Consider the following 19,546-nt stretch of genomic DNA (forward strand, 5'->3'; position numbering starts at 1 on the left):
TCACTCAATGGTGGATGGAGTGATTTTAAACAACAATTCTGTTTGACCTTGCTGACGTAGAAAGTGCAGCACTCTTCCTCCCTCCCTTCCTTCCCACAGTCGTGACTCACCTGCTCTCTCCAGAGGGGAGGGAAGGGCCTGATGATAAGCTCTGCTTCCAAATAGGGGGATGCGGGTGGGGGTGATGCGGGGCCCCTGCCCATGAGATTAGCACAACACAGCTGCTCCGGTGGGCTAGAGAAAGCTGAGTGGATGACAGCAGTCGGGCTGGTGTGATGGGATTAGATGTTAGCAGGCATGAAACACTGTCGGACGCTTGCTAAATACAAAATGAGGATGAGAGGACGTCAGGGACATGATTCAGGGTTCCCTCTCACTCGCACACCCACAGCTGAAAGGCTGTCATACACAAATAAAATCTTATTTATGAAATGTGGCTGTCTATTAATCTGAGAGCCCCACTGAAGCACTCTCAATTTAAAACAAAATTCAACAAAAGACTTTTGGGATCTTTTTATATAAATAATTAAAAAATATTCATTGGAAACACAAAATTAAAAGGGAAAGCAGAACTCCCCTCACAAGACTTCAGTCTGTCCTCTTCCAGCTTTGTACAGCATGCAGGTTGTATGTTGGTGAGGAACATATCACAGGTAGAACTTATTCCAACATTTATTTCATGTCCTTGCAATCCAACTTTCAATCCACGTACTATTGCACGTATGTACGCTCGTAGTGCTGTCAGTTAAGTGCTCGATGTCAACTAGTAGAATTTAGTCAAAATTAATAGGAACATGTAATTCCCCTATAAGTGCCAAAAAAAGAAGTACTTGAACCTTAAGATTGCTTTCAAGGACAATAAATAAATGCTGAAAGAGCTTTCCATTCATATTGAAAAATACATTTGCTTATTTTAATATTCTCGCATCATGATGTGCCTTTAAACTGCGATAAGGTTCTGTAAAACCAAAAAGGCAGTCAAAAGCCACTTTCACCGACTCCGCAAATACCTATGTTGGAAAAAAAAATAAAAAAATTCCACCTTTAAGAGGGAAGAGTTGTTTTAATGCCGCCCGTGTCCACGCCATCCTGGCTGCGCCTTCACCAGCCCCACCCCGCTACTCCGGGCTCTGAGTATCTGCTACACAGCGGCAAAGATGAAACATGAATGACGGGTTCGTCAATGGTCCGGTGCAACATTTCGGCTTTCGCCTGAGGGAAGACGGGCATGACGAGGCGGATGTCAGCAGTTTGAGGGAGTGACAACGTGCAAGAGGAAAGTGATCATTTGTCTTGGGAGAAAAAAGTTTTGAAGGTGTCCTGTGTCCTTTCTGGCTGAGATTTCAGTGGGAAACTTTCCATGGGAATTTGTAAGACTACAAAAAAAAATGACCATTTTGTCTGACTGCTATTTTTGGGGATGATCTGCGATGCAAGTGACTGTCCCTCGAGTTGGTGAAAATAGATTTTAGCATATTGCCAGTTTTCTTGAGTTATGTAATGTTCACATTCCCACCAGGCATAATTTGAATAATTCAACTATGGGCAGCAACTAATGATAATTTTTCAATTTAATAATTAATTTCACTGATTATTAATATTATTTCAGTGGTTCTTAACCTTGTTGGAGGTACCGAACCCCACCAGTTTCATATGCGCATTCACCGAACCCCTCTTTAGTAAAAATATTTTTTTTCAAATTCAAGACAGATTTTTTTTACTGGTGCACAAAATGAGCCGTTCATGAACATCACCTTGTTCAAAGAACAAAACCAACACAATGCATGAACTCACAATAAATTACATACCAGGAAATCAGTGTGACTTCTGCGTCATCACGAATTTACACAATAAATAGTGGAGGCTCTGCCGAACCCGAGACCGACCCACCGAACCCCTAGGGTTGGATCGAACCCAGGTTAAGAACCACTGTATTATTTATTTATTTATTTCCATAAGAATTTCCATAATAATTTCATGTAAATTTTCCAACTTGGAATATTAAAAAGAAAAAAAAAATTTAAGTGCTCCTTTTTTAATTCCCATGGAAATTTTACCAGAGCTTTCTGGAGATCGAAAGTAAAAATTCCACCCGTTCACAACTCGGCGCACACGTTTCTAAAAAGCCAGATGGTCCACGGAGACACGATGGGCGTCAACTTCAGCAGGTTTCTCTCACAAGCGTGTCCGCTGCAGACAGACGAGGACTGGGGACAGCTCCACCTAGAAGAAGAAGAAGAAGGGAGACAAGAAATTGACGCACATTCGCAGTGAGTAAAAAACACAGCGCTATAATTATGTGACGTGCAACATCTCATCCACACAAACATCGCGCAGGTGAGTGGTGTCGACTTAGGGGTGAGTCATTGCCTGGAACAATTTACACGCCGCATCTCCTGAGCACTGCAGCCTTGATGAGCAAACCCCTGCTGGGAGTGTATGTCACAGTGTGAAAGAGACAACTTCATGATTGTTGCAGAAACAACAGAATTTGTTCTTGGCTCGATTCAGGGAGAGACAACAGCAAATTTCAAACGGTGCTTTGCCACCATCTTGGATCTACGCTGAGGTGGAGCTTCAATTAGACAAAGGTAGAGCTTTGCCGCCATCTCCTCACTTACTGGTGGATTTTTGCTACGGCAAACACGTGCTATATTTTAGGGCCAAACATTTTTCCCCCTAGAATTAACATTGCAAAACATTTTAATAAAAAATGCTTTAAAACTGGCGTGTATGGTGCCGCTCTCCCCCACGATGGGGCCTCGAAAGACACGACCCAGCTACAGTGAATCCAGTTGTGATGATGGAAACATTCTGTGTGTTTTCCTGCAGTTTAGTGATGAGTCATAGTAGCACTCGCTGAATATCAATAACAGCTTCTCGCTACACTCCCTGAATGCCCCTTTTTACTCTCCATCTGCATGATAACGTGTTTTCATCTCCACTATAGCTTCTTTTTTTAAACTTGAATTTTTACCATTTCAAAGAAGCCTCAGGACCGGGTAGTCCCATTTCTTTCCAGGTTTTAATATGCAGTCCTCACTCACCAGATGGGCTGCTGCCAACAGAGACTGAAGAGGAGGAGTGGAGCGTCATTGCTGCTTGCAGGTGGAGAGCTTGCGGATCTTGCTCGCCGTGGAGACCCCTTTGCGCGAGGGGTTGGACGAGGACGAAGATCGTCGTTCGCTTTTGGCCTTGCTGTTCAGAGAGCCCGCCTCGGTTCCGTTCACGCAAAAGGGCTTGGCCGTAGGCGGGCTGTAGTCCTCGTGCTCCAGTTCGTGATCATCTTCGGCCACTTGTCCTAAAAGTTGGAGATGGCGACCAGAAATTTGTCAAAGATGATCGTTGTTTATTTCTAAATATGGAAGCCACTTAAAGCACATGTACTGGAGGGGTAGCATTGCTCTCCGCACGTGGGAGTGAATCGTAGAAAACCATTCACACTCCCAACACCAGAACCATCTCCAATGGACTCTATTTATAGAACACTTCATTCACACTCTGCAGCGCCAATTGGACCTAAGTGGGGCACCACTTGGAGATGCCTGGCCAGCGCAGACGACTTGCATTTATCATTTCAGGCTGTTGCCTAGCAACTGATATAGGTTGTGGATTCTGCTTTAAAAAAAAAAAAAAAAGATGGCAACTCTGGGAAAATGGTCAATATAGTCATTATCATCATCAAAGCACAGTGATGACATGTTGCCACCTATCAGCTTGGAGGAGCACATCCATTTTTTTTTTTTTTTCCCCCTAGTGCAATATTACAGAGTACCATTTTCAGACAACTAAATATTGCAGCGAAAGCTCATCTGTACGAGTCCCTCGAGAGCACACGAACCTGGCATTGTAAAATCCTGAGTGTAGATGAACTCGTCTTCTCCGTCATAAAGCTCGTCATCGTCGTCTTCAGTGTAGCCGTGGAGGTCCTCCAAGTAGGGCACCACCGTCATACTGCGCCAAGGGTCTCGGCTCTCTGCGCTGGCGGGGATGGGCACGGGGAGCTCCGTCGGTGGGTGTTTCTTACGCACCCAGCTGGTGGGAATACATCCAAGCAGTATGTCAACGACATTGAGCGAATGCATTAAGCTAAGATTCTACTTCAGTTCAAGGAATATGACAAATGAACCACTTACTTGTGTTGTCTTATATTTTGTATGGAGAACCTCTTTGCAGGGTCATACTCGAGCATTCCTGAAAACATCACAAAAGGGACCACTTGAATCACAAGCTCAAAACGGCGTGTCACAGCTTGCTTTTGTTTATTATTTGCTATTGTTTGATCAAAACCAAATTTAACGTGATAACGAGTGAATTGGGAGTGCACAGTGTCGACAAAGATTTGTGAACTTAACAGTGAAACGATCCATCTGGGATTTTTGTCAAACTAATCCACTGTGACTGACAAAATACTTTTTGGGCCCTTATGTGGGCTGAATGCGTCAAAAGCTAAATGTCAGCATGATGAGACAGCAAGTGATGTGGAGCAGGCACAGGCCTAATAATAACGGAACTATCTCCCTGCAGCGCTGATCATAGCTTATTTTGGACAATGTAATATTTACGAGCCAGCTATCTCTGGGATGATGCATCAGACACACACACACGTCACACTCTGAGGGACAGAAGGACTCATGATATCATGACAGTTGAACTCCTCCACTCTATTCAGTGTTGGGCTGTAAATTCAATAGTCATTGATCAAAACAACAAAATCAGATCATTTCACTTGCTGAATCAAACTCCCCCACGGAGGCATTCATGAATGGGGGAGAACATGCCCATAAAAGGAAACGCTGCAGACAAGTCGCAACTTTTCGCAAACGGATTCATCAAGTCTTTCCGGCACTTTTCCAGGATTTCACAGGCAGTTAGTTTGCCTTGACGTAAAACCAATACGAGAATGCCCATAAAAGACTCTTGACTCCTTTTGTTTTAAAAAGGGGCTTTGGAGCAGCCTGCTGAAGTGTTTAGTATTCTGCTGAGCGCTCCAGATCAATAGAAATGACGTTAGCGGCTGAAGGGGTTTCTACCACACATGGAGGGGGGGAGTTCCCAATGACTTCTAATGTCATAGCACCACCATCTGGACACACTGATAAAGGACATCAGTGCAGTTTCACTGCAGTGTCCTTTTCCTGTGCATTCTCATCTGCTTCTCTGCATAACAAATCCTGATTCCTCCAATTTTATTTCCTCTGCTACGAAATGTGCTCTAGAAATAAATCATTTAAAACCCTTTCTGATTTTGCCTGGCTAAAAGTGCACATTTGGATAAACCTGGTTTGTTCAAAATTGATCTGTAGGCTGTCGCCATCAAATCATTTTCATCTTTTCAACTGCTTTTGACAGCATGGGCAAAAAAATAACAACTGTGTCTTCTTGCACTTGAAAACCCATCAAGAACAGTCCATGGATTCGACACTCACCTCGCAGCAGGTCTGAGAGGAGCGGTCCGCACTCCTCAGGAATAGTAAATTCTCCTTTGCCGATGTTCTCAAATAGCTTATAGATGTTGTCCCCCTCAAACGGATAAAGACTCGTAGTAATGTTGTATCTGAATGGAGGCAAACATTCGAATCATTACGTGAGCTTTGAATCATTTGCTCTGATGGTAGAGCTGGATTTTTTTTTTTTTTTATTTGATTATTCTAGTGATAATCAGATTTTTAAAAAATCATTGTGTGCACAATTCAAAAGTGTAATAAACGCCGTGCCTACTTACAGTGTTACTCCCGCAGACCAAATGTCCACTTTAAACCCTGAAAATGTATCCAGGCCGTTGGCAATCTCTGGCGGCTGAAAGGCCGGAGAGCCCTGACTCGTTCGACACGTGTCGTCCTCGGCAAAAGGGTGCAGGGCCTGCGAAGCATGGTAAACCTCAGCATGTATTCCAACTCCATCCGTCCAATTTCTTTTGATTTTACAAAAATAAGATCCATTTAGGCTTACCTCAGCTACACCCAGATCCGAGATTTTAAGTGCCCCATCTGTGGTCAACAGCAGATTGCCTGGTTTAATGTCTTTGTGAACAATTCCCTGGCTGTGCAAATATTCAAGGCCATCTAAGAGTTGGCAAAAGTACCTGCACAAAACAAACAAAAAAAGTTTGTGAGCGAGTGTGCTAGACAACAATCAAGTGATTACACATTCATGCAATCAACCGGCAGTTATTTGAAAAAGACCAAGCGCAGCAGGTCAGGATCTAAATTTAAACCTGGAGCTATTGTTGTAAAAAGGGTAAGTCTATTAATAAAACATATACAGGGGGTGGAAAAAAAAAAAAAAAGGGGGGGGGACACACCAAAGACATACCCGTGAGCTTGAAATATAGGAAACCTTTTTTCCGGGACGCTGTCCAGCATTTCTTGCATCCCGCACACGCAATACTCCATCACCATATACGTAAGTCAAAGGTCAAGGGCATTCAAAACGTTCAAATAAAAATACACTTACAGGTCACAATTTAATGAAGTAAAATGTATGGCTTGTCAAAGATAATATTAACAGTGTCAGAGAGTTATTGAATCCAAAATACGTTTATTATTGCAGCTCGTTCTTTCATTCACTATTCATTGACGTTCATAAAAACAAGCGCAACTAAAACCACAAGGATATATTTTTTGCTTCTCCTCATTATAGAGGACGTCCACCAATTGAATCACATTCTTGTGTTGGAGTCTTCTTAGCAGCTGAATCTCCCTGTGCAAAAAGACACAAACCACATGGAAATGATTCATCAAGGGCTTTTTCGATGCTTTCCACACGCTTATGAACCTTTAAAACCAAAATCCCAGGCAAGCTCAACATTCATCACCAAGTTGTGAGGGTTCACAATACAGTGAACTCGCAGGTGGTAAAGACAAGCCTTGCTGTGAACGGTAAAAAAAATCTGCAAACGATTTACACCCTTCTAAAAAGAATTTAGAAAAGCACAAAAATGACAACAGAATAAAAAGTCCTCAAATCTTTTAGTACCATTCAACTGTAACCTAAAACCGGGGCAGTTGGGCCCGTAGGATGCAGAACTGATTCTTTATACACGCCATCTTGAAGACTGACTCGTGAACTCATGCAACTGCTCCCTAATGCTTCCTCTATAATTAGCGCAGGCTGCAGTGATATTTAATGGTGTATGGTGTGATTAAATCCTCCAGTATTCTGCAAAAAAAAAAAAAAAAAAAAAGCAAGCTGAGGAATGCTGAATCAGAGCGCAGAATCGGGTGAGGGAAGACAAATCATTAATAATTAATTAATAACTCTGCATAGTTTGCTCGACATCACAGTTTCATCCACGCGTAGCTAATGTCAGAAAGAAAAAAACTGTTCCAAAATATAATCTCGGCACGCCGAAAAGAAAGCTGGCATAAGTGATACGACTTCAGTCAGCTTATTGAAAAACACCGGACCACTCTAATGCCGTAAAGTATATATATATAGGCAAATCCCTCATTTCTGTTCCCCTGTGAACAGAATACTTAAAAAGTATGTTGTAATATGTTTAAATGTGCTTTATTAGGGAAATGAGGTGGGAAAATAAGCAGCCCAAAATGTCAGGTTTTAAAAGGAAAGACGTCACACGAGACCACTTTCCTCCAGGCTCACCAGCTTATTTCCACACAAAGTATTAGGAGTGGAAATTATTTGTGTTGCTCCATTGATTGTTCCAGCCAGAGAAAACATTTTTTGCATGCATTATTCACGCGCAAAAACAAGATGGAAGGACACTCACTTTTTCACATTGGCTTCTCCGTTGGGAATCCTCCTTAGCTTCTTCTTTTTCAGTATCTTGACAGCCCTGCGGCAGAGGGTTTCAGAGTCCAGCATCTCTTTCACTTTGCCATATGATCCCTCCCCCAGCAGGTCCCCCATCAAGTACTTTCCTATCAACTTCGCTCTCTTCCTGCGCGGCTGATAAATCACCTCAGTAGAATCGATGCGGTGAATGAATGTGTCCATCTCCATCAGTTCGTTTTCATTCAGGTAGTTCAGTTGATGTATCTCCCCGGTACTCATGACTGATCCACAGAGTGAGCCTCGTGTGCAAACTACTTGGAAACAAATCTTTCTGGTGATGGAGAGTAATCCACTGTTAACCTCTTGGCCCAAAAATAAGAGCTAAGAGAAATACTGAAGATGAGCGAGGGAGACCTCAGGTTGAGGTAGGGATCAGTCTAGATTTGTAAACATTATTGTTCTTTTTAATAAAAAGCTGCACACTGAGGTGAAAGTGTATTAGGTCCGCTATGTTAGTGTTTCATCATGTGCCTTTTGTTTGAGACAAGTGCACTTCAACAAAAATATATTTATTTTTTACCCCCCCACTTAATTAATTTGATTCACCCTTATGTAGGGGCAACCAGCCCTGGTTTAAGGCCATGTTGCACAGTTCTGTCAAGGATCCATGCTGAATAAATAATATTGGCAGCCTCGGGACACATGTAAACTTGGACTGTATCCAAACCCACTTCCACTGCTTATTTCATGCAGCAGTGTTAGCTGGGCTTCAGTGGAAAGACCAAGCCGTCCGAAAGTGTGCTCCTCCCGGCTTCAGGTGGCCTCCATTCCACCGCGGTGCAGGCTGCCTTAAAAAAAAAAAAAAAAAAAAAAAAAGGGTCATTTAAACATTAATGAAACTGCACAGTTATGAACTAACATAACTCCATTGGGAGCCAATCAAAAAATCGGATGGACCGTTACGGGGGTTCCTAAGGAGAGACTTTTTCCCACATAATAATATTATTAACAAAATACTTAAATTGGAGCGTTTAACATAAAATGAAAATGATATAGCAATGACAAATATTATTCTGAACTAACAGCTAGCCAGAATGCTAACGTAGCCTTGAATGAACTAGCCTGCTGTATCACACATTTAATATTATTTTCAGGGTGCATATTCAACAAAACATGTAGTTTAGTCCACAAAGTTTCCAAAGAAAAAAAATTACTATGAAGTACAAAAAGCGAGCATGGATTTGGATGCGTAAAAACGTCGTCACGCATGTAAAGCTAGCGGCGAATACAGCTCTTGCTAGCCATCATTGACACTACAAACGTCAAGCCAAGCGCTTTCTATTTACCGGTAATGGTGGAAGAATTAAATGTAACTGTCGGTGTGTGTATCGTTTTATTAAACCAGAACATGCACTGACGACGGGAGCATCATCCAGACAAATCCAGCTCACTCGGGTTGCGTCCAAGTGCCGATGTAAACTGCTAGCTAGCTAGTTCATTGCCAAGTTGCGGGAAAACTCACCTAAAATCCTGGTGTGTCTTTGCTTGGTCCCAGTCTTAATTCGTTTCTTGAATGTCGGTCTTCAGAATAAAAATGACGTAAATCGAACCAAGTTGCATATCATTTCTTTCCTTTTTTTTTGTTTTGTTCGGACTCTTCGTATTACTCTCCAGTCAGGTCGTCGCCATCTTGTTTACCTCCCCCCTAAACTCGAGTCAACGCGCACCGACAGTCAGCGCGTTACTGCGTCAAATCAAAGTTTGCAAAAATGCAAAGTCCAAGCGCAACAAGCAAACTCTCAGATAAAACATTATTTTTACATTCCAACAGAATGGCTTTTTGGAAACATGATGCCACCAGTGTGTATCCTCCATGATGGCATGCAGACATTTGCAAATTATGAGCCGGTTTCATTCATCACTTAAAAAAACGTTATTCACCTTACAGGGGAAACGCCTACCAAACTCCCCCCTACACACACACACACACAAAAGCAAAGCAAGTCCCCCTTACTGATGCATTGGCCAATTCTAGAGTGACTTTTCCTTGGCTAGAGTTAAGAGTTATAATTATCTCAAGTAAGCCCCTTGGAGAATGGCATAGTGGAGATCTGATTTCACTTATCTGTCACCTTTCTCGCAACAAGGCTCCCCCAAACTGCAATCATTTATGTTCATTACCAGGGAAGAGTAAAAATGTTGACATCATGTAATTAAATTAGGGAACAGAGAACTTCGAAATTGTAGTCTCACCGAAGAGCGTCTTTATTTCATCGTCTTTATTTCATGTGTAATATGGTACAGTAATTGTAATACGGAAGCAGTTGGGGTATTCAAACCTAAATGAAAGCTAACATTTAGGGCAGTGGTTCTTAACCCTAGAGGTTTGGTGAGTCAATCTGAGGAGTTCGGCGGAGGTCTGAACATACCTGATTTATTGTGTCACAACTGATCTGCAGGTATGTCATTTGTTTTGAATTCACGTTTTTTTTTTTTTCTTTGAACAAAGGGATGTTGATACACAGCTCATTTTGTGCACCAGTAATAAATATTGATGTGTTGAATTTAAAAAAAAAAAAAATCACTATAGAGTGATTCGGTGAATGCGCATATAATACTGGTACCTCCAACAAGGTTAAAAACCACTGATTTAGGGGGAATCTTGCAGGTAGTCATCCTTGTTATCCTGTTAACACACACACACACACACGGGCAAATAAATTCATTCCTATTGTGCAATGAAATCCAATTGTACAAGTGAATTGAGTTTTCGGCTTCCTTTAATTTCCGTAAGCAGCTGTCTTCTGTCAGTAATATGGTCTCCGTGGATTATTCTGCGAAAAGAAACGTTTGAATAAATTCCGTGATCACGACTACCTACAGTTGTTATGTTGTATAAAGAGCAGATGTGAGGTTACCAGTGGATTAGGTCTAAAGCGGTAGGCCAGCATCATCCTCTTTCTGAAGGCGTCATACTCATCGTCGCTTTTCGACAGCTCAGCTGGACGTTCAACGCCGAACCCTGCGCCGTTCGACGCTGTGGTGCCCCTGCAACCGGACACATATGAACTTTAAGTCAGTTTGACCGTCAATAATTACCCAACCAGTCCAAAAAAAAAAAATTTCCTAAGCAACTGGGTTCTACAATAATAATAAGGCCAGCTCGAATGAAAATATTAGCTGTCGTGTAAATGCCTTTGAGTCTGAGATTTCAAATGAATGTCCTTCAAAAGTGGCGAAAAAAAAGAAAACTATTTTACAAGCACATTTAACTGAGAAAACAAAACTGTTTTGCACTCACACAAAAATGAATTCAATGAAGTGGAATATACTAAAATGGGTTGTGATATAATCAATATTTTTTTGTCTATTCAGATGACAGTAACGCAAGTCCATTCAACTCAGCAAACAGAAAAGACAAAAGGACCCACGACTGTATCGCTAAATACGCACTTGTTGACAGGAGCCTTGATGCCCTGTCCTTCACTGCCGAGACCTTCGCCTTCCTTCCAGCCCATCTTCATCAGCATACGGAAACCAAGATTCTCCACCGTCAATTTAAACTCTTTGTATTCAGAGTAATCTGGGTCCCGTCCCTCCTGCAAAGGAATAAAAGACGCCATTTTAATTTTCCTCACAAAAGGACAAAAAGGGTAAACAAGAAGGCAGAGATTTTTTTTTTTTGCAATCAAATGATGAAATTATTTGATTCAACGTTTCAAACACACACTTGAAAACCACTGTTCTATTGCTGCCTGAGCAAGACTGAGATTTAAAACACTATTAAATAAGTGACAGTAATCGACCTGATGCTTTTTCTAAATTCCCTCTTTTTTGTTAGAGAGAAGACAAATATGTTCATATTAAAAAAAACAATTGCGATAATTCCAACAACAGCTAACCTTGAGTGCTTTAAAAGTCTCCATAAACTTCTCCAGCTCCTCAGGAGGCAGGAAGTCTCCAATGAAGTGTTTTCCTTTGCCCATATCTGTCAGAGACTCTGCCCACTCTGAGAAAATCAGCGAAATAAAAAAACAGCGTTACTCCGAATGTAATAAGGACTCGAAGATAAACGCTGCCTTTTCATTCTTGTCAGACTTACCTCGCGTCTTCTCCATTTCCATTTTTCGAAGCCGATGCTCCCAGGTGCCGGCCTCCTGGTCCACCTCTTCATCACTGTCGTACTCGTGTTGGTGGTCTTTAATGGCCTTGTCCCACATTTGCTGCATCTCGGCCATCGCGCGCTTGTGCTTCATGATCATGTCGTACATTTCTTGCATCTACAAAGTGTGTGTAGGGGGTGGCATTTAATTAAAGTACAAATCAGGAGTGACATTTTTTTTTTTCCTTCTGGCTAAACTGCTTTCTTCATTTTCACCAAGTGTGTACCAACAACTATGTACCTCTTGTTGCTCTTTTAGCTGTTTCTTCTGGTCATCAGACAGCTCCGTCACACCGACAAGACCGGCGGGCTTCCCCTTCTTATAACCAAGACCTTGAAGATCTTGAACTAAAACAGAACCGTAATATTAATTTCAGAGAACCCGCACCATTACGCTCCAGACGCCGCTTGTGGGTTTTCCAGTACGTTCTAACTAGTACCTGATAGAGATGGTCCGTTGGGGTCTTGAACGCCAAGCTCTTGGGGGACAACGATGGGTGGAATGGGAAGCTCCACTTTGTCATCTTCAGACCCCCATCTACTTTTCCTCTTGCGTTTGGCAGACGGCGTGTCTTCCACCTGACTGTGTGCTTGAGATGCCGGGGAGAACGCAACCTGGGGTCGTGGAGGAGCGGCTGGTCTCTGCTGCTCTGTCCTGGACTCCGTCGGCGGAGGTGAGGAAGTCCTCGAGGCTGCGGCACGATACTCCCGTAGCTTCTCTTTGTAGTAACGGTTGGCTGGGTTTTGGTGGTCAAATAAAAAACTGGGATGGGGGGGATTTAAAAAAACAAACAAAAAAAAACCATGTGAGCCCGAAAGAGTTTCAAGTTTCAAGTTGATTTTAAAGAACCTGACCTGAAGATGGGGTTGTCACGGTTACGCTCGATGGCGATGCTTTCCACCTCCGGGCCACCCTCAGCCACAAACCTGGCCAGCTTCTCGGCCACTTGCTGGGTTTCCGCGTCCACTGGGGGGGAGACTTTAAGCAGTCTATCAGTACGGGGGCTCAAATGACACTCTATTACTGTACCATACTCAACTGGCATCATACATCACCAGTCTAGAGCTAATGGGGGATAAAAAAAGAGGAAGGAGGAGCAACGAAAACAGCACTGGTGAATGGGTAATTGGGTTGATGAAACACTTTTTGCAGCAATGTCAACAAAAACTTTATATTGACACACGCTAGGTGCGATTTAACTCTTCTTATTGTGGTCACTATAAAGTTTTAAAATGACTCATTTGGAATTGCGTTCAGAAAATTACTTCATTCATTAGAAAATATAAAAAAAAAAAAGAATTTAAAACTAGAAAATTTAACGACAAGTATTGCGCCATTAACCACCACACCAAAAAATGGTCGGAATACAAAATATTTTTGTGGAATCTGGGAACCATAGTCCGATAGATGTACAACTATTTGCAATGTACATACACAGCACTAAATATAAAACAAATCACAAGAGAACTTGTTCAACCCACAACGATGGTGCCTTGAATTTTTTCCGTGACAAAATTCAGTTTCTAAAAAGAAAACAATCGAGGCCTTACCATTAACTGAAGTGTTATTAGGCGCTGGAGCATTCTTTCTTAATTCGGCAAGTTTCTTTTTGTAGTAGAGGTACTCCATACAGTTTCTATCATGCAAAAATCTAGAAGGTCGAAAACACAGAAGATAAAATATTGAATGACTTTTATACACCTGGAGGAACAAAGCCGACCTTCAGACTTACGAGAAAACAGGATCATCCTTATAGTCCTCCTTGGCCCTCCTCTCCAGTTCAGGTCCTCCCTCCGCTACAAAAGAGGCCATCTTGTTGATAATCAGTCTGGTCTCTGGGTCCTCTGGGGGAGAAACTTTAAGCAGGCTATCAGTACATTTACTCTTTGGTCACCAGTCTTAAGCCAAGTGTGCCCTGGGAGCAGATAAGGAATGAACCCAAAACATCTGAGCTGTTTTGTTGTCCAGAGCTACACCGAAACACACGTGCCTTGATTTACCTTTCATATTTAAAAATTCAGAGGAATCAATTTCATCATCCTCATCTTCTGGGGAACAAAACACACTTGGCCTCGGGCTGAGAACGGGGTTCTTCTTGGACTGCGAATAGTTCTTGAATTGGCTGAGCATGCTGCCAACGCCAGGCCGCTTGCCAACCAAAATGCTTTTCTTTTGTGATGCGTTTCCTCCCAGGGAAGATGATTGACTTTTGCTGTCACTGGCGGAATCTAGAGAAAGCATCAATTAAAAAATGTAAATTAATAAAACAATTAAAACAACATTTGGGTGAACTGAACACTAGGAGCTAAATTTGTTTTAAAAACAAACATTATGCTACCAATTATTGGTTTGTGGTACTAACCAGAGACGTTGTTAGGCGTCTTCTTCTGCATCATCATAAACTGCTGTAAGAAGCTGCCATCGTTTACAAACTTGTTGGAGGAGGGTCCTTGCGTAGTGGGGGAATTACTGGGTTCAAAAGAGATGAAATTATTCATTTATCTTACGATCAATACAATAGACCGCATATAAACTGACATTAATGCAATAGAAAAACAATAATTGCTTATAGGTTAATATTACATGTGTTTACCTTGCAGGTAAACATTTATTTGGGGTTTGTGCATCAATTTTTGCTTGCTCGGCCAATTTGGCCTCAATTTCCTTCTTTTTCTCAGCTATTAGTTGCTCTTGGCGGATAATGTTTAAGTTCATCTTCTGCTTCTGTGGTTGTGCATTCTTGTTTTTCCATCCTCCTCTTCCTAAAAGTGCAGCAGGGGAAAAACACGATTATGAATCTTTGAAGACATTTCAAAGCCATTTCTAAAGATAATATAACACATTGCAACTGTCTCAGCTTCATATGCATCACGACCCTGGCGAAAGCACGCAAATTTTTTTTCAATTCCTCCGTAAAAGGTGCATTTTCGTTTCGGCATTGTCTCCACTAGCTAGCAAGCACTCGCCTACTTCCTTCTCATGCTCACACAATCAGCAAAGTGGCGAGATTTGAGGAGAATCTTATTTGTGAACGATTACAGGGAAACCTGGAATAGAGTTAAATGGAACGGAGTGGCAATTCTATTGACATTGTACATGTGAGGCAGGCGAACAAAATCCTGGACAGTTTTTGAAATTTCCCTCGGGACAATATTTTGGGGCTGAAAAGTAGGACATGTGCGGGGAAAAGAGGACGTCTGATCACACTACATTTAACTTACAATGCCCGATTCTGCAAATTTTGTTCTACCCATCTATAAATCTCATCCAACGAAAGGACCAAGAGGTTCATTAACCCCTCGTGGTTTATTACATTTGGGTATTAATACATTCTGAATTCATACTTTTGTATCTTGCTACTGCTCGTCGCATGCTACATACGGTCAGCTAATACTGCAGTCGTTTTGGCTACATGATGCTAACTGAATGCTAACAGGAACTAGTAGTGATTGAAACTACATTCAAACATGAAACGTTTTACCGAATAGTTATGAATGTACCTGAATCACTCGAATCCATTGTCGTAGCAGGAAGATAATTTAATTTTACAAACAACGTTAACGTAGACAATACGAAAATGTTGTGCCGATGACCGGCTGAGTTGATTACTTCACTTACTAATTTAGGAAAGTAAACAAGAACACTATTTCCGCTGTGGTGTTTTTTCAGAATAAAAGCACATTACACAGTACGTATTTCAAGGATTTGGACGTGCGTTTTCTTCTACGTTTTTTTTTAATTCATACAATTGAGCAATACGAAAATTAATAAAAATGGCTTTTGTCAAAGTAAAATACAAACGGGTTCAGGTACAGTAAAAAAATAAACTAAATAAATAATAGAATGAGAGCTAAACCCAGAGTTCTCACTATTTTTTTTTCAATCAGTCTGTGAAATTATGATTATGATTACTGTTACGATTATCGTTAAAATACAGCTGTCGTATGTGTGACCCCCCAACGTCGGCCTCCGCTTGTTTTGATAGCGATCCTAGAATGCATTGCGAAATGACGTCAGTACGCTTCGCGACTTCGTTCGTTCTCGCGATCGTTTGTTAAAACTGCCTATGTCCAGTGGAGAAATGGCTGAAGCTACCTTACCGTCTTGCCGGTTTTTCTGCCACCGGTGTTCAGCAGAAATAAGCCCTCGTTTACCGGTAAGGCAAACTAAGCAGGAGTAGATGTGTTGACTAGATGAACAGTGTGATGGTGATATGTTTAACTGTGTGGGGGTCGGACAACGAGTTACGTCGCTAACCTCGCTCGTTAACGAGCAAGTACTCGTAGTAGTACTCGTAGTAGTCGTTCAACTATTCCCATTAAAATCGTGTAATGAAAACATATAAAATGTTCTCTTATTTTTAATACATTTGTGGCTTTACTGAAATGTGCCTGGCTGTGCTCAACTGTTTGCCATTCACTCCAACACCCATATAGAAAAACAACTCAAAGCTGTTTATTTACTTTTTTTTTTTCGGGGTTTCACTCAATAAACATAAATAATATTCGTTGGAATATAATTCCCTAATTAGTACTATGGGCAGAAAAAAAAACTGTATTCAATCAACTACTGTTGTCAGGATGAGAGTATTCTTATTCAATGTTTTGTTTACCTAAATAAAAAACAAAACAAAGGGACGTTCCTCCAGCATCATGTTTGCGGTGTCGAGAGTGCTACTCGAAATATGTGTATAATTTATTCTCATTTTCTGTGATATTCAGAGCTTCGTGCTTTCTTCTGAGTGTATAGAACTAATTCATTTTTGTGTCAATATCTGAAGGACTTTACCTGTCCACGCTGTGAGTCTGGATTCATTGAGGAATTACCAAATGAAAGGAGGTATAAGGAAAAATACCCGTGTACAGTTGCTCAGTGAAAATATTGAATATATTTTTCCACTTTTCTTTCCATATAGAATTGAAAATACCGATAGCACTCCATCTACATCCTCTGCAAGGGAACAGACACAACCTACCTTTCAGGTCAGTTGAAACCATTGTTTCTGGAATCTTACACTCTTGAGCCCACACGTGAAACCATCCTCATGATGTCTTTTCCAGCCGACCATGAATCACCAGCACTTGTTCACCTTTCCTACTGGGTACAGTCCGTTCACTCTGGGAATTTTCAATGAAAACTTTGAACTCAGAACTTGGCTACCCACAGAAGATAACAGAGCGACAGAAATTCAGCGGGAGCAAGAAATGGATCCGCAGCAAACGCGGGGGCGACATGCGGCTCAACGACAGGGTACACGCCAGGAAGGAGTTCCCACATTAGAGGGGTAAACGTTTTATTCAAGTCTGTCGTGTGTTACATTGCACCCATGTTGTCGTTAACAAAAAGCACTCATGTGATTGTTACGATAAGCTAAATGTCAAATGTATCTTGTATTTCTGTTCATACAGAATTATCCAACAGCTAGTTAATGGGATCATAGCGCCAACGGCCATGCCGAATATTGGAATGGGATCATGGTGAGTAACTATTTTTCACTTATTGTCTTCTCCTCATCAAATAAGTCTGGCTAAATATTCTGCAGGGGTATACTTCATTCAAACCCAATGGACTATGCCTGGGGAGCAAATGGACTGGATGCCATCATAACACAGGTATACCAATATACAGACATATAGTAGGAGTAGATATATAGGTCAAAGCCCCTGCGTACTGTAAACACAGTAGGTAGAATGTACACTCATGTCTAAAACAGAAAATGAAACGCTACAAGCTTGGTTTATTTTTAACAACTCTGCCCAAAGCTACTCAACCAGTTTGAAAACACGGGTCCTCCTCCAGCGGATAGAGAACGGATCAAGAGTTTGCCCACAGTCTGCATCACAGAAGAACATGTGGGTAAGTTTTAAGACAAAGCTAATATTAGTAATAAATCATTTAAAAAAAATATGGAACAGAGTTGTAGTTTGCGCTGAAGGTTTATCCTAACATTTACCGTTTCCAGGCGCTGGTTTAGAGTGTCCCGTGTGCAAAGAAGATTACCATGTGGACGAGAGCGTCAGGCAGCTGCCATGCAATCATTTGTTTCACAATGACTGCATAGTTCCTTGGCTTGAACAGGTTCTGCATTTATTCTTACTGGACAATAATAAGCATTTAAAAGTGGAGAAGAAGAAAAAAACAACACTTTTTTTTCATATATGTTCATTTAAAAGTCAGTGACCAGACAGTAGAATCTTATTTAAATGGTTAAATACATTTTGGGAAAGTTGTTTAAAAATGTTGTTTGCCATTAAGAACACCAGGGGTCGCAGTTTTCTATTTCTATATTTTTGGGCTACTCGGTTAGCATAAAACCGGCTTGCTTTCAGTCGCTGACATTTTGTTTCCTTCTCTTCCCCGTAGCATGATACCTGCCCAGTGTGTAGGAAGAGTCTTAATGGCCAGAACACAGCCACAAACCCACCGGGTTTATCAGAGATGAACTTCTCCCCCTCCTCATCGTCCTCTTCCTCTTCCAACTCACCTAGCAATGAAAATGCTTCTGGCAACTCATAGTCTCCCTCTCACCCTCATATCTGGAAACCTCACGCTCTCGAGGAGTCTTCTCGACAGCGGCCACCAAAACAGCTATTAGTCTTAATTCTTACGGACATGTAAGTTGAGATGAATTTGTCTCAGACTTCATCTCACTCATCATTCCTCCATTTGTGTTGACTGCTGGCCGGATGCTGCTGCCAATTTTATAGTTATTGAGGACATTGGCCTTGGAGCTGCCACCGGGCACTGAAACAAAAACAAAAAGTAGATTCTGCCGCAAGGTTCGGCACACATTTTTCTATTTCCGAGTCAAAGTACTCTTTTTACGTATTGCCGAAAGTGGCGGAGATGCGTAGGTATCAAATTATTTGAACAATACTGAGCCAGTGAATCAATTCCTGTGTGTGTGCTTCTGACTGTATTTATTTGCACATTTGTTTTGCTTTTTGATTTGCACAATGGTTAGTATTTTAAGGAGACATTAGCTGAACTACAAATTCAGTTTATTTAAAAGACATTTCAGTCGTTTGGTTTTTAATAATAGAGCCAGTGTGTGTGGTGGTGCAATTTGGGTGATTTTATGCTGCATTTTTATTATGAGTGAGGAAATTTAAAAAAATCCAAATTTTATTTATTCAGCTTATGCCATTAGTACCAGGGCATGTAAAAAAAAAAATCTTACCTCTGTGAAACTAGCTAAAAGTGTCAATGAATTGAATTGTTTTATTTACTGATTTAATGTTGTATTTTTACAGTCACAATAAAGTCCTTAAGAAAACATTTTGAAAGATTCATTGACTTTTACTGTAGTAGCGTACGATTGCTACTTAAGCATTTTTTAGCTCTCATTCCCTTTTTTTTAGAATTGAACAAGTGAGGCAAGGCAATCTACAAAATATTACAAATCATAAATGTTTAGGTTTAAACCTTCTGTTGCATTTAGGGTTGAGCGGAAAGAGATTCCACTTCCTTACGAGAGAAGTTGGAGAACCAGCTCTCCCATTTATGTTTTCTTTTCTTTTGGCATGGAGCACATTCAATTATGAAAGCGTCACATTGGCAACAGTAACAAAGCTCCGAGCCCATTGTAGAGGACACTTTAGTCCTTGGGGTACCCAAGTCCGGTCCTCAAGATCCCCAATCCATCC

General features: G+C 41.3%; 3 protein-coding genes across 3 annotated transcripts; 1 reads left to right on the plus strand and 2 right to left on the minus strand.

Moving 5' to 3' along the window:
• Positions 1-498: 498 nt before the first annotated feature.
• On the minus strand, positions 499-9,847 carry stk11 (serine/threonine kinase 11). The gene is made up of 11 exons (XM_049747355.1): positions 9,260-9,847; positions 7,733-8,585; positions 6,619-6,702; positions 6,316-6,405; positions 5,953-6,085; positions 5,726-5,862; positions 5,430-5,557; positions 4,137-4,194; positions 3,842-4,035; positions 3,048-3,301; positions 499-2,223 (listed from the first exon to the last, which is right to left on the minus strand). The coding sequence occupies exons 2-10, from the start codon at positions 8,014-8,016 to the stop codon at positions 3,093-3,095; spliced, it is 1,317 nt and encodes a 438-aa protein (XP_049603312.1). The 5' UTR covers positions 8,017-8,585; positions 9,260-9,847; the 3' UTR covers positions 499-2,223; positions 3,048-3,092.
• Positions 9,848-9,978: 131 nt separating this feature from the next.
• Positions 9,979-15,564, minus strand: sugp1 (SURP and G patch domain containing 1). Its single transcript, XM_049747354.1, has 14 exons — positions 15,401-15,564; positions 14,494-14,662; positions 14,263-14,369; positions 13,901-14,128; positions 13,633-13,756; positions 13,451-13,551; positions 12,755-12,878; positions 12,340-12,662; positions 12,141-12,247; positions 11,840-12,017; positions 11,640-11,746; positions 11,191-11,336; positions 10,656-10,785; positions 9,979-10,571 (listed from the first exon to the last, which is right to left on the minus strand). Exons 1-14 carry the CDS (start codon positions 15,417-15,419, stop codon positions 10,545-10,547), a joined length of 1,890 nt encoding a protein of 629 aa, XP_049603311.1. The 5' UTR covers positions 15,420-15,564; the 3' UTR covers positions 9,979-10,544.
• A 347-nt stretch (positions 15,565-15,911) lies between these two features.
• LOC125984985 (E3 ubiquitin-protein ligase RNF126-A) lies at positions 15,912-19,178 on the plus strand. The gene is made up of 9 exons (XM_049747357.1): positions 15,912-16,056; positions 16,681-16,739; positions 16,816-16,882; positions 16,961-17,184; positions 17,309-17,377; positions 17,443-17,512; positions 17,663-17,756; positions 17,863-17,978; positions 18,264-19,178. The coding sequence occupies exons 1-9, from the start codon at positions 15,967-15,969 to the stop codon at positions 18,414-18,416; spliced, it is 942 nt and encodes a 313-aa protein (XP_049603314.1). The 5' UTR covers positions 15,912-15,966; the 3' UTR covers positions 18,417-19,178.
• The last annotated feature ends 368 nt before the right edge of the window (positions 19,179-19,546 follow it).

The sequence above is a fragment of the Syngnathus scovelli genome, chromosome 17 (genome assembly GCF_024217435.2).
Source record: "Syngnathus scovelli strain Florida chromosome 17, RoL_Ssco_1.2, whole genome shotgun sequence".
NCBI lineage: Eukaryota > Metazoa > Chordata > Actinopteri > Syngnathiformes > Syngnathidae > Syngnathus > Syngnathus scovelli.